Source organism: Nothobranchius furzeri, chromosome 13 (assembly GCF_043380555.1).
Source record: "Nothobranchius furzeri strain GRZ-AD chromosome 13, NfurGRZ-RIMD1, whole genome shotgun sequence".
In the NCBI taxonomy this organism is placed as follows: Eukaryota; Metazoa; Chordata; class Actinopteri; order Cyprinodontiformes; family Nothobranchiidae; genus Nothobranchius; species Nothobranchius furzeri.
Window position 1 is genome coordinate 64,955,145 of NC_091753.1, and position 17,200 is coordinate 64,972,344.

Below are 17,200 nucleotides of genomic sequence, written 5' to 3' on the forward strand. Positions count from 1 at the left end.
TTAGACATGAAGCAGGAACAGGAGGAAACATGAAGAACATAACGATCTTCATCAGAGCCAGTAACTAACTGACAGAGTCCAGATCCAGTCTGATTCTACGAAGGACACGTCCCTCCGGACTGGTTAGGAAGCGGTCTGCGCCGCCCGCTCGCCCCGCCTCCTCTGATTGTAGGCGTTGTACACGTCCAGAAACATGTCCCTACAGGCGATCTGGGCCTTCAGTTTGGAGCAGATGAGGAAGGAGCCAGCCATCTTTCTGTGGAGGGAGTACGTCTCCTCAGGGGGTGGAGTGAGGCGATGGCGCAGCATGACAGGGATGAGGCTCTGGATGCGCTGGGTGGTGCTCTGAGTGCCGAAGTCAAAGGGTTCGGCAGACGCAAAAGCTTCACCGAGGATCATCACAGCCTCCACGTGGGCATCCTTAAAGGCCTGGAGGCAAAACGGGAGCAGAGTTAGAGCCAGATCAGAATCTAGAGAACACCATCTCTCCCCAGAAGAAGCTACAACGATGTTCTGCTGAGCTGTGGTGGCCTCATGGAGGGGGCCATCAGCTAGCACACTGCTGCTAACCACTAAAACATTCTCCCTCTCCTGATAATAACTTTTTACTCTCTTTGTCATAGAAAGTGCTACTACTAGTTTACCCGTTTAATTATAGATTCACAAGGATACATACAATAAAGTTTGTGTGTGTGTGTGTGTGTGTGTGTGTGTGTGTGATGGAGGATGGCTGCTTATACTGAGCCAGGATCCTCTGGAGGTTTCTTCCTGTTAAAAGGGAGTTTTCCTCTCCACTGTCGCTGCATGCTTGTTTATTATGAGGATTGCTGTAAAGACTCTGACACTAGTCAGTGACTCGATGCAACCTGCTGGGCTCCTTATACAGGAAACTTTTCACTGATTGGCTTAATGAACTGACCTGTATGTTTACCGTGTGAAGGTCCTTGAGACGACTCTGGTCCTGAGTTGGCGCTTTATAAATAAACGTGAATTGAACTGAACTATCACTCATGTAGTAAAACTTTAGAAATCAGTGAAGAGAAACATAAACAGCCCACCTTGGTTTCAAAGCCTGTCAGGAACTTCAGGTCTTTGGATTTAGAGAGAACGGTGTCTCGATCCCCGACGGACGCTGCAAAAACCACCTGATGGTAGAACACCAGAGCTGAGGCAGAAGCACAGTTTCTACCCCAAATCCCACCCCACCGTCGAGTTCTACACACCTGGATGTAGTCGTCTGTGAAGGATTCTGGGTAGCCTCTGCACGCTCCGAAGTCCAAGAGAAACACCTAAAGACGGGACGGGTGTCAGCAGTCCAGCGGAGATGTTTGTGTTAGAGTCAGAGCATTTCTGCTCACCTTGTTGGTGTCGGAGTTGTAGAAGAAGTTGGCCCAGTTAGGATCCGTCTGCATGAACCTGAACTCAAACAGCTCTCTGAGACACAGCTGCAGGATGTTGTAGGAGATCTAAGGGATGGAGAGGAGACCTGGTTCTGATTCCATCAGAGCATCTAACCATCCTCCGTCTCTGCAGACTGTCTACATGAACTCTAAAGTCGGGACGGACGCACGCAACGCCATTACCCGTCCTTTCCAGGGCTTTCCGACAGGCTCGCAAGGACGGATGGAGTCGAGCTCTCTTACCTGCTCCGTAGAGACGTAGAACGCAAGCTTGTGATTGGTCAGGATGCCGCTGTCGTCTACAGCGCTGCCATTGCGCCCTCAAAAACATAAAGAGCCGAGGATAGCAGCTTGAAGAACACCTCGAGGAAAAACTCTAAAATAGGAACGTTTAATTCCCCGTGACTGGAGGAGTGAAAAGATGCGCAGCAAGCGTTTTATTTGTGGACGGAAACGACAGGAAACGTGGGTTTAGAGGTGGCGAGCGCATGAAGAGGTGGAGGAGGATGAGGGACAAATTTGTCGGTGTTAAAAGTCTCTTATATAAAAAAAAACACAATATAAACACCATCTTGGACCGGATACATGACAGGATACCACAGAACGGCGCTACGCCCTCTGCTGTCCTGGCTTTGCAACACTCTCCAGGAGACGGAGAAGTAGGAGGGTGAATTACCTCCATCCGTGCGTGCGTGCCTCTCCCTCGTGGAGCTGAGGGAGGAGTATCTAGGCTTTAGATGTCTGTCTACAGCACGTGTCAGACACAAGGCCCGTGGGCCAGGTGTGGCCCGCGGAGCATTTTTATGTGGCCCGCGAGATAATTATCAAAAATATAGTAAAACTGACCTGCTGGCCAATTTTACAGCAAAAGACTACAACTCCCATGACGCTTTGCGGCGTTAGCGCGGAGCCGAAGCGCCCCCTCCTTTGTGTTGTTTCCAGCTCTGCCGCCGGTGCCCAACCAGTCCTGTTTTGAGGGTTTTGTAACTGTTGCCGCTTTAGTGCACCTGTCGTTAAGTCCATGAACAGCAATACAGCTGACCGTGATTAACAATGCCCTCGGCTGCTTCATCAACCAGGAAATTATCAGACCGGTTTAACTGATTTCATGCCAGGCCCGATAAAAAAAGTGTTCCTTTAATTCTTGTGAGCAGTGCAGGTAAAAGTATGATCGGTGCTGACGTCGGATCGGATTGGTATCGGTATCGGTCAATACTGAAGGCTGCAATATCGGTATCGTATCGGAAGCGAAAAAGTTGCATCAGGACATCCCTAGTGATGAAGGAAATATGTGTTTTCACCAGGGTGGTTGGCACAGGGTCCAGAAGGCAGGCGGAGGGTTTCGTTTAGGAAGGCAGTTTACGTGGTGGTGTAGGGCAGGCAGAGCCTGATCCCGCTGGGCAGGCGGGGGGGGGGGGGGGTCAGAAAGACCAGAATGGATAGATGAAACTTTGGATTTAAAGACAGTCAAAATAGTGTCTACCTGTTCTGGTCTTGGTGACTGGCTTTGATGACACTGAGCTAACGATCGAGTCCACATAAATACGAATTAGCTTTAGCTCTGTTAACGGGTGAAACATCAGCATGGACTGGAAGAAGTCCAGATTTAAAGACCTAACAATGGGTTAAGTTTCCCAGTGAGATGAAGAAGTATGTTTGTCATCTACCTGTAGGAAACCAGCTTTAGCCGTAGCCAACTCAGGCCCACGGGTCTGGCTCCACCAGGACTCCTGCCTTCTCATCAACACTTTATTGACCTTAACGTGGTTTTACTTCTAGAATATTCTGATCTGATGCAGATTTATTGAAGAGAGAATAATCTATCTAAACTTTCTCAGAGCTACTTTAACCTGCACAGGTGTTCAAACGAGTGTGTCACAGACGTGAGCTCAGCCGGACCTGGTTCCGGGTTTCCTGGTCCAGGTCCACGCAGCGATCCAGAGGAACTCCGTGCACCAGCTCCATGGCCAGCACCCTGCTGCTGGACAGCTCAACAACTACAGCTGGAACGTCAAAGAAGTCGTCCCCGTCCAGCAGACACCTGGAGGACCAACGGGAGCATTCAGACCCAAGACGCCGCTTCAGAAGCTCGGGCTGTGAGACGTACCTGAACTTCTTGGCACAAGCTGCTTCCCTCCGATAGTCACACTCCCAAACCAGCTCCCTCTGGAGAACTTCCAAACTGCTGTCTGCAAACAGACCTGCAGGAATAAAGAGCAGAGAAACCCCACCTCCCTTAAACACACCGTGGCTTTAGAGGCCGTTTACGACACGGCACCCTGTTGCTACCAGCAACCACAGAGCACATGTAAAGTCTGATGTTGTCATTTCAGGTCAAAATTGTTTCTTTGCCTATTTTAACCAGCAGCTATAGCTCCACCTGCTGGTCTAAACTGGAACAGCGACATCCAAGACAACTTGTTTACTATGAATCACAATAAACGAATATTCTAGCGGCCATATTGTAGAAGCAGGACTATGAAGTGATGAGTCAAGTGTAAAGACCCCTGTAAGCTGTGACATCTGTTATGTTATAAACTTCCATCGTGGTCAGACCGCTCCACTCAGATGTCACGACTCTGCAGCTCTAAATGGTTTTAACGAATAAAACACCACTTCAGTCATTTGTAACAAGAACTGGGCATGACATTATTCATTTGGTCCATTTTAACTCTGCAGGGTGATCAGCAGGGCTGCTACTTTGTTTTCCTTTATGGCTTTGTTTGCTCGTGTGGTTTTATTGATTTTGTGTTTCTGCCTGTTGAAGCACTCGGTGGCATGTTTTGTCTGTACAGTGCTATATGAATAAAGTTTGAATCGAGCCAAGTTAGGGCTGGGCGATATGACGATTTTAGACCGTTTTACGATCTACACATCTGACGGTCTGTCATTTTTGAGAGACCGTTTTATCACGATTCACAGCTGCTGTTGAATTTCTGCCTCTGAATGAAAAGGGAACTTACCCCAGGCGAATGACACGCCTTTGTTTGACCCTTAACCAATCAGAGTGAGTCATAGTAATATATTAGTGCCCCGCTTGTTTTCATTTGTGTGTGAACAAAGATGGCTTCGCCGCGGCTGAGCGACACGTTCCGAAGAGGAACGCAGGGTTTCCTTAGCGCGCGGCGCTAACAACTTAGCGACGTGACATGTCTCGGAGAAAGCGTAAAAACACGTTGGACGCTTCTTCTGAAGCAGGAAAATAACACCGCTTCTTAAGCAGAGCACAACGTCGCCTCGGCTCGTCCACCCTCTGCCGAGCCGGTGTCGGTACCGACTGAGCTCGGTCACTGGGTCGTTGGAGCTGCCCCGTGACTGCCTGATGGAAAACCAGCGGGTTTCATCAGACTCGTAGTTTCTTGTTTTTGCTGTATTTTACCGCTCCCTCCTGCAGTCTTCCCCTATTAACATTTAAAATTATTCTGTAAATCCGTGTATCAATAGAAACAATCTCTGCCTCTGCCAGCTGCAGTAAATGTAGTCTCCAAATAATAAATAAGAGGTGCATTCATCTGTGTATCTCCTTTGATCCGCATTAGTGATATTCTCAGCACCAGAACAATGAAGCAAAGAAAGATTCCTGAGTTTGTTAGTAATTTTATTTATTAGGTGCATCTAACCTGTTCTATTTTTCTCTGAAATGAGATCGATCAGTGCTTCTATGGGTTGTCTCCAATCTGCACTGGAAAACTTTACTTTATTTAGAGACTTGTTGTAGAAAATATTCAGAATGCGCAGTTATTTGCTACCACAAGCGATCTCTGGTCCAGCCGCACATCAGAGCCGTATTTGAGCTTAACTATCCACTACATGAGCAACTGGGAGCTACATAGTATTTTGAACAAGTTCATGTTTGCACAATACGTTTGCAATTGACATGTTTGCACTTTAAATATGTTTACGATTTTAATTTATGTTAAGTTACTTGAAAAACGAGAAAAACTGATTTTTGTAATTGTTTATCTCAGGGCTTTTATCATCTCTGGTGTGAGTTTAAAATATAAGTGTGTTAGCACTGTGTTGATTATCCCTAATATGAATAAATGTTTATTTATTCAGTGTTTCTCTTCTTTAATACGCAATTGAAGTTATGCTATTCATGGATAAATAAATCGTGATAAAATCGAAATCGTGATAAAATATTGGAAAAATCGTGATATTCTATTTTTGCCATATCGCCCAGCCCTAAGCCAAGTCCATGTTCTGATGATTCAGACGACGGAGGGAATCTCATCTCCTGGTGGGTTAGGGTTGAGGCGTTATCGAGCACACTGTGTGTTTGGTACAGATGTTACCTTCTGGCAGCGCTACGCTCATTTTCAACACAGACATCAGGTTGTCGATGTCACTTTGGATGCTCTCAGCCACTCCCGGGTACTGATGTGGGAATAAGACATCAGATTAACGCAAAAACAAGAGCTGAACTGGAAAACTTTAAATACGGTGTATGAATCCTCTCCTACCTGGACCTTCATGGCAATCTCTCTTCCATCCTTTAACACGCCACGATGCACCTGGCCAATGGAAGCTGCAGCGAACGGTTTGTCCTCAAAGGATGACAGCTTCTCTCTCCAGTTTGGACCGAGCTCCTCCTCCAGAACCTTCTGCTCACATAAACACACCCAGAGTGCTGCACATATGTTACATTAGTACCAGTAGAGCTGTTCCTGAGGTGATCCTTACCTTCATCTGCCACGTGGGCATGAAGTCTGCGCTCTGCCGGACCCGCTCAAAGATCTTCTGCAGCTGAGGGCTGATGAAAGAGTTATCTGAGGAGGGAAACGAGACGCCCTGAGACACTGGGAAGGCACATGAGGACACGGACTCACAGCGGAGGACCGACCTTGAATGCTGAGCATCTGTCCGATCTTGAGGGCAGCTCCACGAACCTTACAGAGAGTGTTGACTATTCTCTCAGCATTCGCCTCTGACAGGAAGGGCGAGTCCAGCAGGGCACGCGTGTCTGCAGAACACCAGCAGATACTTCAGTCAGGCCTTCTTAGAAATCAGCAGGAACAACGTGGTCAATTACCACGGAATAAAAAGTCCTGCAGAAACGCGTTTACCTCCTTTTTGTTTCCCACCCAGTGACTGTTTGGCCACTTCTGCTATGGCACCAAGTCCTAGTCCCACAGCCAGTCCTGCAGCACAAAGAAGCTTTCAATTTAAAGACATCTACAGGATGATGGTAAAGGGTGTGACCAGGGTTGTCACGGTAACCGGTGTAGCGGTAAACCCCGGTAAAAAAGTTGACAATAATAATAACCGTCTTGTTTTTAAAAACTATATAAGCTCGGTGGATTACCGTGGCTGCGGTGTAGGCGCAGTGAACCTCACCAGCCACCGTATCATCTGCTGAAGTTGCTGGCGGCACATGCGCACTTTGTTGTTTACGACCAAAACTTTCTTGAAGCTAAAGCTGAAATAATGGCCAAAGGAGGAGACGGCAGCGCTCAGGAGGACATTTATTATCCCTCAAAGAAGACAAAGTCAGAAGTACGGGCATTTTTTGGATATTTGAAGAATGCCGAGGGACAGCTGATAGAAGACGGCTATCCTGTTTGCAGCACATGCAGAAAAAGTGTCTGTGAAAGGCAGCAACGCTTCAAATCTCATAACACATCTGCATGACCATCACCCACAACTCTACAGTCAACGCAAGGCAAGCTAACGTTAGCGCTTTAGCTAAAATGCGTGATCCGAGGATTTGGGTTGAGGGAGAATGCAACGAGTCGCTATATTCAATTCAATTCAAACATACTTTATTAATCCCAGAGGGAAGTTGATTGCTGTAGTAGCTCAGAATAATAATAATAATCAAGTCATCAAAGAGTTGTTGTATATTACAATGGCTGTTGGCAGGAAGGATCTCCAGTAGCGGTCAGTGTTGCAGCCAAACTGAAGAAGCCTCTGACTGAAGACACTCTTCCGTTGTCGGACAGTCTTGTGAAGAGAATGCTCAGGGTTGTCCATCATGTTCTTGATTCTCTGGAGAATCCTTCTTTGCATTTTCTCCTCCAGCGGTTCCACAGTCGTCCCCAGAACAGAACCAGCCTTTTTTATTAGGCTGTTGAGCCTTTTCAGGTCCCTGCTTCTGATGCTGCTACCCCAACAGACGATGGCTGAAGAGATTACACTCTCAACAACAGACTTGTAGAAGATCTGCAGCATCTTGCTACAGACATTGAAGGACCTAAGCGTCCTCAAGAAGTGCAGTCTGCTGTGTCCCTTCTTGTAAACGGCTTCGCTGTTCTTTCTCCAGTCCAGTCTGTTGCCCAGGTGAACTCCAAGGTATTTGTATTCCTCAACCACCTCCACTTCTTCTCCCAGGTAAATGGGGCAGCAGCGTCTCCTGACTTGGTTGAAGACAGATTTATAGAACCAGAAGAGTCCATGACTGCATTAGAGGACAAAAGAGTTGGCGTGTGACAGGAAAATGTTGGATCAGAGGAGGATGGGATGTCTGATTGGCTGGGGACAGGCGAGGAGGATGCTGGGTTTGTTCCTGAACTGAACCTATTGAAGAACATCTGTGCAATCCTTCATCTGCTTGAAGCCTGTGATCTTCTTCACCCCTGACTCTGGTCATCTCTGATATTGTTCCTCTGTAGTTTGTTCTCCAGCTTCTTCCTGTATGCTTCCTTGCTGTCCCTGATCTTGATCTTCAGTTGCTTCTGTATACTCCTCAATAATTCCCCATCTCCCTCCTTGAAGGCTCTTTTTTTCTCATTTAGCAGCTGGTGATCCAGGGTTTGTTATTAGCGAAGTATCTCACTGTTCTGGTGGGTATGATGTTGTCCAAACAGAAATTGATATAGTCAGTGACACATCCAGTCATGGCATTGATGTCCTCTTCATGTCCTTGGCAGAGTCATCCAATCTGTGGTCTCAAAACAACCCTGCAGGGCTTCTTCAGCATCCTGTGACCATTTTCTCACAGTTCTTCTTGTCACAGGTTGCCTCTGAACAAGTGGTTTGTATTCTGAGCAGAGAAAAACAAGATTGTGATCTGATTGTCCCAGAGGAGGTCTTGTTTTGGACATGTATGCATTCTTTACATTTGCATAACACAGATCCAATGTCTTGTTTTCTCTGGTGGAGCAGCTGACAAACTGTTGAAATGCTGGAAGTGTAGCAGAGAGCGAGGCATGATTAAAATCACCAGATATAGCCACAAATGCCTTGGGGTGCTGGGTTTGTAGCTTAGCGACAGCGGAACTGATGGCATCACATGCATTTTCAGCAATGGCTGAAGGTGGAATATAAACGGTTGCCAAGACAACACCGGTGAACTCTCTTGGCAAATAATATGGGCGACAACTTATTACCAAGAGTTCAACATCTGGGCTGCAGAGACGACATTTCACTGAAACATGACCTGGATGACACCACCTGTTGTTGACAAGCACTGCCACTCCACCTCCTTTTCTTTTCCCGCTCCTCTTCAGATTGCTGTCTGCTCGTACAGTCAGGAATCCTGGCAGAGAGACGCTGGAATCGGTGATATGGTCCTGCAGCCACGTCTCAGTGAAACACAAAACACAGCACTGCCGGCACTCTGGCTGAGTCCTTGAAAGGGTTTGGAGTTCATCCATCTTGTTGGCCAGTGATCTCACATCGCCCATTATGATCGATGGAAGAGATGGTTTGAATTTCCTCTTTCTGTCTCCGTTTAGCTCCCGCTCTGCACCCACGCTTCTTGCGTTTTAGCTCATTTGGGATTTGTGGCTTCAGTTGAGGTATTATTTCAGCCTTTCCCATGTTAATCAGCTGCTCCTGATTGTAAACCAGCTTGTTGCCGTGGTTACGCATCATAACAAATGCTCAAAAAGTGAAAAAATAGCAGTAAAGATCCTCCAAGCTTCACAGCACCAGAAACAGAAAAGTAAAATGTCCAAAAAATACAGTTTTTCTTGAGAAACGAAAAGAAAAAATTTCCAAAAAAAGGCTAAACTTACATATAGTCAACAGAGCTACTCAAACATGCAGCCACCCAGAGCAGCGCAGTTCTGTAATATAAAGCAGCTGGAGTGCCCGCTACCTGCATATAAACCGTGTCGCGGACACCCCCATATTGAAATGACCCTATGCATTACGGAGCTCCCAGGGGCAGTTAAGAGTTGGTCTCTCTCCAAGAATAATTATGAATTTAACAATGATTACTGCCTGATGACATTTTCCCAAATCTGCAAAGCTCACTGGAAGGACACAAACCGAGGACAATGTTTTCCTGATATAGGGTTTATTACTCAAGTAAGGGTAAACAAAAGTATCTGATTAGAAGGCTACTTGAGTACTGAGTATCATCTGATCTAATATTTTTAAAATGATGACATCAAACAGACAAAAAATAAGAAGTTATGGGCAAATATTGGTATTTTAAAGACTAAAGGGGAAATATGTAAACAAATAAATAACATAATCACAAAATAACAAATTTTAGGCAAAATTTAGACACAAACTGAGGACAATATTTTCCTGATATACAGTACAGGGTTTATTTAGTTGTCTGAAAATGTAACACGTTTAAAAAAATACCGTGATAATACCGAAAACCGTGATAATTTTGGTCACAATAACCGTCAGGTTAAATTTTCACACCGTGACAACTCTAGGTGTGACAGATGTCACCAACATGAACAGCCTTTCCTCCAGTCCTCGTATAAGTTCTGTATTTATACACAAGAATGTTTGTTTTCATAGCGAAGTAAAGGTGTTTTCTTTTATTTGTTTACCTAACCTGCGATGTAAAGGTAGGTGGTCGAACTTTCAGCCAAAGAACAGGAAATGAAATAAATCTGAAGGTCCGAACACAAGAAGCTGCTTGATAAAATGATTATTTCAGTGTGTTATGAAACAGCTGGACAGAGAGAACTCCTGTGGATGTGATGGCTAAATGGTTCCCGTCAGTGTGCGGCTTTGACCTTAGATCACAGCTGAGGGGTTTCTTCTTTATTTATGAAGCATCAAATCACGACAAGAGTGGTCTCAAGGCACTTCACACAGTAAACACTCCACAGGTCTGAGATCAGCTGCTGCCAAACCCAGTGCAGCTGTGACTTTGATGAGTTTGACCCATCAACATGGCTTGAGCTTACCAGCTAGAAAACAGATCTAGATGTTTTAGGATGAGAGTTCTAACTCCCCCGGAGGAATTTATAATGGGGGTATTCCAGAAAGCAAGATTTTCCCAAAACCAGGCTTTCTGGTGGGATTCCCGGTGTAACCGCCCCTAAATCGCTTCTACGAACGTGGCTAGCCTGAAAGCCCTCCCGGTCGCCATGGTAACACATGCTGGAGAACACATCTGCTAGCAGCTAGGCTTACTGACGCTTTGTGAATATGATTGGACGAGGCGAGTGACGCCACCATTTTCCTGTGGGTGGCTGGCAGCCACGAGGAGGTGAGTAGCGCCACCGCTGGCCCACAGCGGTAGCAGCAGCTTTGTTCTTGATGGCTGAATTATTAATAAATAAAACTTGTAAAATGAGTTCTAATTGGATTTACATCTTAACATGTTTGTATTTAATCCTCATTTGCAGCCAGGAGCGTTTCATTCTGCTGATGTTGCTGCTGATGTCAGCGTTATTAATAAGTGTAATTATAAATCAGCTTTAGTCTGGGATGGACCCGCATCATTAACTCTTTATGAATGTGTTAAAACAGCCTTAAACTACCTTACAGCTGCTAACATAACACGTGTCAAAGGAAATACTTTATTGATGTGACTATATATTTACTCTGGTCACAAACACGCTAATATTTCATGTAAATGACACACGTGATGTTTTGTCCTCGGTGTGTAACACGAGTGCTAAACGGTTTACAGCGTTAACTTTAGGGTCATGTGACCACCACGCACGTATAATCCTAAAACTCACAGCTGCTCAGCTAAAAAAAAGTCCTCCAGTCTAAAAGCATCCAGACTCTGGAGCAGAACATGAAAACGACACATAAATGAAGAAAACTGGGAGAAACAAGAGCTGAAGTGGACTTCTGGCATTGCCATGGAAACATGTTTACTCTGCACATTCCAACTATGTAGCGCCGGTTACACAGCTTTAATCAAACAGCTCATGGTCTCCATTTTAGCTCTGACATCTTTGTAGTCCTCGTAGGCAAGAATGAATAATTATCGCTGCGTCTGGGAGAAGAACGAGGCTCTGTCCTTTCCTTCCATTCTCATTTATCTAGCATCGATTAACAGGGCCTGCCTGTGGACGCACGTGAGCCTAGCTTGCCGCTCCTCGCTTGGATTATCGGGGATTGACTCCACCTGAGAATCGTTTGTGGAGCTGGTGAAACCTGGAAGGGAGGGAAGGGGGGCGCTTTGTCGAGAAGGGATTTATCAGGAGATCCCCGATGTTCCAATCTCGCTTTCTGGAATCTCCCTAAAATTTCTACTTTTTCGTTTACATCCTGATTTTGTTGCTGCATTAAAAGAAATCTAGACTAATCATAACTGAATTATAAAGTCCATCTGAACCTTTTTAGAGCGGGAATGGTTTTTCCCTCCAAATTTATTTTTTCCTGCTTTCATTTATCACAATAAACCTTTTATCATCTGAAATTTTCATTCTGAATAATAAAAACAGGAAAACCCGTTTTGGTTTTTCGGGGTTAGGGTTAAAAGTTTAGTTTCATTTTAATAAAGAAATAAAGTGTTTTCACCTCCAAAATTAGCAAGTCTGCTGATTCTTGTGGTGGGAACCTTCCTCTCCCTGGCGTGGTCGCTCAGCTGAACAACATTAATTACATATAACAACACATACATGTAATATATTAACAGTTACAGAGTCTAGGAAGACCGACAGAGAATAAAACGCTGATGGAGCCTCACACCAACCTTCTGTCTGGCTGGTTTGACCAGAGCCTGCTTCACCTCTCTGGCCTTCCTCATGTCCTCTGGTGTGAGTTTGGCCACGGCGGGTTTGTGAACACACCTGGTCTGGTAGTAGTAGCACCGCTGGCGGGCGGCATGGAGAAAGCGAGTGCTCTGTCCTGGCCAGCCGGCCCCTCCAGGTTTAACACCGAGGAAAGATGAATGTTCGACTGGACAGAAAAATGAAGGAGAATATTTAAAACTTGCTCCATCTGCTTCTTGGTGGTCAGATAAGAGACTGAAGGTGATGGTTGCGGCTAAAAAACTCAATCTTCTGAAATGGAAATCTACAACCCCACCTTCCTTTGGACGTCGGCTCACAGAGACGCTACATGTCATTCAACTGGAGTTGCTACATCCACACAAGCTTGAGGAGGGCTGGAGACCTTTCCTAACCCCCTGCCACAGGGGAGTCAAACTCAAACTCACACTGGGCCGAAATGAAACTCTGGGACGGAGTCGAGGGCCAAACTTAATATTTTTGAAAAAGTGACGGCAAATTTGCACATTTTCTCTATCAACATATATGCAATTTTGAACCTTTAAATTTGGAAACAAACATATTTCTGCATTAACACTGAATGTGGAATAACCAAATGACACACGAGCAAGTCAGTTTTAAATAAAACACATCAGTGGTATTCATTACTTGTGGTATATTCAGCATTTTTAAAATCTATTCAGGATTTATGTTTTCTTGTTTATTCATTTTTCTTATTTTTTATTCTCCTTTTTTCTCCTGTAATAAGTGTCATCGCTGCTGTGACGTCTAGCTTTCCCCACTGAGGAACAATAAAGGGATTTTCTATTCTATTCATCTATCTGCAGCCTTTCCACTTCCTGTTTACTGTAGGTTAAATCTTTTCTCACGGGCCAACAACAAAATAAAAATATTGTTTTATCTTAAATAAAAATGCAACATCTCACCTGTTAACTTTCATGTTTTGGAGCAGAAAAAGAGCATAAAACCAACATATTTAAAGCTCAGTTTGCTCCACTGGTTTACTGTGATGCTCACCTGTTCCAGCCAGATACCTGCATCATGGGGTTGATCTGAGCTGAGGAGGAGACTCCTGTTGTTTTGTTCATCTTCATCATAATAATGACAACATTAGATGACAACAGGTGCTCACATAGGTTTGTGCTGATGAACATGTCTGAGCAGCTTGACCACGTTGTTGTGTGTCGGGGAGGAAACACGACAGCAACCACAGAGTCATGCTGGTTTGAGTGTGTCGCTGTTCGCTGGAGTTATATCAGCTCTGTCTGGACGTTAGTTTGAAAACTTTCTCTTTCAGTCGTGAACATGTTACTGAGCGGCTAGAATCTCCGTTTCTGGGCTTCAACGTCAGAAAACAGCTGAGTGAACTCGGCGCTGAGTGAGAGGAGTGTAGTTTGTCCGAGACAGCGGAGCTGCAGACACCCAACTACCTCTGACTGCCTCGGCGCTGAAAAACACAAAGGAGGGGGCGCGTCTGCTCCGCGCTGGCGCCGCAAAGCATCATGGGAGTTGAAGTCTTTGCGGTAAAATCGGCCAGCGGGCCCGTTTTAATATATTTTTGATATTTATCTCGCGGGCCACATAAAAATGCTCCGCGGGCCGCATCTGGCCCGCGGGCCTTGACTCTGACATATGTGCCCTACAAGGTTATCTAGCTGGTTTGGATTAAAGACTGAAACATACCTAATGTAATGTTGCTCTAACAGGGGTGTCAAACATACGGCCCGCGGGCCGGATCCGCCCCGCAAACGGGTTAAGTCCGGCCCGCGAGATGGTTGTATGAACTTTATTTTCATACTTTACAATGTAGAGTGAAAATAAACTAATTTTTCAATAAAAAACCTGCTGTTCCCAAAACGTTCACTAGATGGTGTAATAGGCATTGTGTTAAGCAAGCAAGCCGTTTATCCTCAGCCAGAGCAAGTACGTCAGCCAAGTGCAACCGGCGTTCTGACTAGCTACTTGGTTTTGCCCCCCGATATCTAATCCGGCGTCTACATTTTGTGCTTCAGCCCAAGATGTCTCTGTAAAAAAGGAGAAAGTGGACACAGAGTGCAGGTCGTTCCAAGAGAAATGGACATCCCCCTATTTTTTCATGGCAGTGAATGGAAAAGCTGTGTGTTTGGTGTGTTCAGAGCACGTTGCAGTGCTGAAAGAATATAATCTTCGTCGCCATTATGAGTCTTCATGCCGAAAAATATGACAAATTTGAAGGACAGCGGAGAAGAGAAGGTGACTGAACTGTTGGCCGGACTGAAGAAACAGCAGTCTGCGTTAACTCACAGCCGAGATATCAGTGATGCTGCAGTGAAAGCTAGCTGCCTGATTGCTAATGATACATCAGTGGCTACAAAACCATTTAGTGAGGAGGGAATTAGTAAAAACGTGCATGATGAAGGCAGCGGAGACTGTGTGCCCTGAAAAGCGCCAATCAGCCTGACCAGAAACACAATTCCAGACAGGATTTCTGATATTTCAGCGGACCTGGACAGCCAATAGAAGGAAAAGTAAAGTCCTTTATTGCTTTTTCAGTTGCGATTGATGAAATCACGGACATCACAGATGTTGCTCAACTGGCGAATGTCATCGGCGGAGTCGATGACACGTTGACCGTCACCGAGGAGTTTGTTGAGCTGGTGCCCATGAAGGATTCATCAACAGCAGCTGATAGTTTCAACACACTCGTTGGAGCGCTGGACAGGGTCGGAGTGCAATGGTCCCGCGCTCTAAGCCTCGCTACACACGGTGCACCACCGGGAGAAAGGCAGGTTTTAATTTACCGGTCTGGCCCAACTGGAACTAGATTTTCCTCAATGTGGCCTCTGAGCTAAAATGAGTTTGACACCTCTGCTCTATCATCTGTAAATGTCCTTAATAGTAACTTTTATATACCTTTCTGTTTACAACGTGGTCTGGGAACAGGTCAGACTAACAGAGGGAAGCTGCAAAGAGCGGCTAAATCTGCTCAACCAGCACCCTCCTGTCTCTAGAGAACATCAGCCGAAACAGACCCAGAGCAACAATCCAACCCTTGAACTTTTCACCCTCCTTTCTTCAAGCATTAAACTGAGCCTCAGTAAATGGTTTGTTTATGAAGCACAGACTTTGGATTTTGTTATCCAGAAGAAACTTGTGAAAGGTCTTTAAATGATTTGTGGAACTAAAAGAAAATATGTCAGCAGATCTGCCATGATGCATACATACCTCCTGAATTAGTCTGAATTAGTCCTAAATTTACTACACATCATGTTTGCCTTTGCTAGTACCTGTGTGCATCCCCCCAGCTGGTCCTACGGGGTCCTGGCTTTGCTCCACAGTATGAGGAGAGGACTCAGACCCCACAGCCCATTTAGCTGCTTCACCTGGGTCCATGTTCTCCCAGCCCTCCGCATCTGGAAACACGTCCTCCTTTATAGACTGTTGGAACACATAACACAGGTACAGTCAAACGTATCCGTGGTTCGTATCATCCTCATCTATAAAACTCACTCGATCGGTGCTGCCCATGATGGCGGCTGTCAGTGAATCCACCACATCCTGAGCAGCTCTGACTCCTGCTCCTAGGGAGGAGTTACAGACCATCAGCCGGAGCTGCTCCCCCTGAGTGGAGACCAGAGCCGAGCCCACTTTAGTGGCCCCACGAAGCACCTGCAGGACCTCCGACAGCATCACCTCTAGCGCAAAGGGGGAACAGCAGGAATGTTAGGTCATGTGACTAACACACGCACGCACGCACGCACGCACGCACACACCTCTGGACAGACCAAGCGAACGAAATGAAGTTTCAGCACAGGGACAGAGGAAAAATAAACAGCCCCACGAAGGTCTTCAGGCTTAACCTTGGATGGGTCAACTGTCTAGTTACATTACCAGGCATGTGTCACTGCCACGTGCTCCCTAATAAAGCGGACTGAAACACTCAGATACACACTTACCCATCAGAGAGACAGCAGTAACTCAAACCATCGCGTCTGCCTTGACTAACTCGCAGGCTAACAACTAAATCAAAGCTAAAAGAAAGAGCCGTGTAGCAGCAGCTGATGTTTGAACTAATGAAAATTACAAACTCATCTACATATATGGGCCCAATTCTTATAAGAAAACACTACATTTAATAAGTGACTTAGAAAATCTCACCGTTCTTGAGAAGCAACGTTACGAAGCATTTATCGGGGCTCGTTAACTAGCTAGCTTCTTGCTTTACACAACACCCGGAAGTTAACCTTTGACTGGCCGCTTTGCGTCCAATCAGAGATAGAGGTAGGCGGGCTCGAGCCTAGAGGCGTGGGACACGGCTTGGCGGCTCTTGATGACGTATCTCCTAGGCAACCGGGGCGTGGCCAAGACACCAATGCAAGGTTCCTTTTTTTTATTTGTACAAAATATAATGTACAACAATTATGGCAATCTCTACAAAGATTCAGTTTTACCAACATGAGATAGTATCAGAGCAGGCTGAATCCCAACATATAGAAGAAGGATATTGAACAGGAAGTACAAACAACAACAGATAAATAAATAAATAAAATAAAAATAAACCCCAAACAGAATCAAAGTAAACAAATAAGCGAACAAATGAACAAAAAGACAGATAATCAAACATAAAAAAGTTATACCTTAGGGGCTTTCTAACAGATCTAGTTCAACAATCTGTCATGTTCCTGGGCAGAGGTGAGGGTGAGTCACACCATCTCCTCTCACCAGACTCTGCGCTAATTCTCCACAGGTGAGGAGCATGTGGAGCGGCAGCTGCAGGAGATTTTCCAATCAGGGATGCGGGTTCAAAAGGAGGATGGAGCAGGGGCGGCGTGAGGCCCGGCTACTTGGGCTGAAGCCCTGGATGTTTCATGGAAAGCCCCGAATCTAAATCGCGGAAGCAACATGCAGTACCAAAGTCCAACAGAGAGGGAGAAGCTG

General features: G+C 45.6%; 1 protein-coding gene across 3 annotated transcripts; it reads right to left on the reverse strand.

The window, feature by feature from the left end:
* Positions 1–16: 16 nt before the first annotated feature.
* coq8b (coenzyme Q8B) lies at positions 17–16,916 on the reverse strand. Of its 3 annotated transcripts, XM_054734690.2 has the most exons (17): positions 16,421–16,533; positions 15,773–15,957; positions 15,550–15,700; positions 12,247–12,452; positions 12,072–12,138; positions 6,467–6,541; positions 6,244–6,363; positions 6,084–6,169; positions 5,864–6,004; positions 5,696–5,777; positions 3,508–3,601; positions 3,300–3,441; positions 1,359–1,466; positions 1,224–1,289; positions 1,059–1,145; positions 920–972; positions 350–429 (listed from the first exon to the last, which is right to left on the reverse strand). In XM_054734690.2, exons 2-16 carry the CDS (start codon positions 15,950–15,952, stop codon positions 928–930), a joined length of 1,650 nt encoding a protein of 549 aa, XP_054590665.2. In that variant the 5' UTR covers positions 15,953–15,957; positions 16,421–16,533; the 3' UTR covers positions 350–429; positions 920–927. The 3 variants fall into 3 exon arrangements, with proteins under 3 accessions (XP_054590663.2, XP_054590662.2, XP_054590665.2); XM_054734688.2 differs by lacking the exons at positions 920–972; positions 16,421–16,533 and adding an exon at positions 16,900–16,916 and having other exon boundaries at positions 17–429; XM_054734687.2 differs by lacking the exon at positions 920–972 and having other exon boundaries at positions 17–429.
* Positions 16,917–17,200: the final 284 nt, after the last annotated feature.

What these genes read in the sequence shown, in the direction of transcription:
- coq8b (XM_054734688.2), bottom strand. Translation starts at nt 15,952, where the DNA reads ATGCTGTCGGAGGTCCTGCAGGTGCTTCGTGGGGCCACTAAAGTGGGC. An exon ending in AGCTGGGGGGATGCACACAG is followed by an intron (nt 12,453 to 15,549) that starts GTACTAGCAAAG and finishes TTTTCTGTCCAG; the next exon opens with TCGAACATTCATCTTTCCTC. An exon ending in CAGACTTGCTAATTTTGGAG is followed by an intron (nt 6,542 to 12,071) that starts GTGAAAACACTT and finishes TTTGTGCTGCAG; the next exon opens with GACTGGCTGTGGGACTAGGA.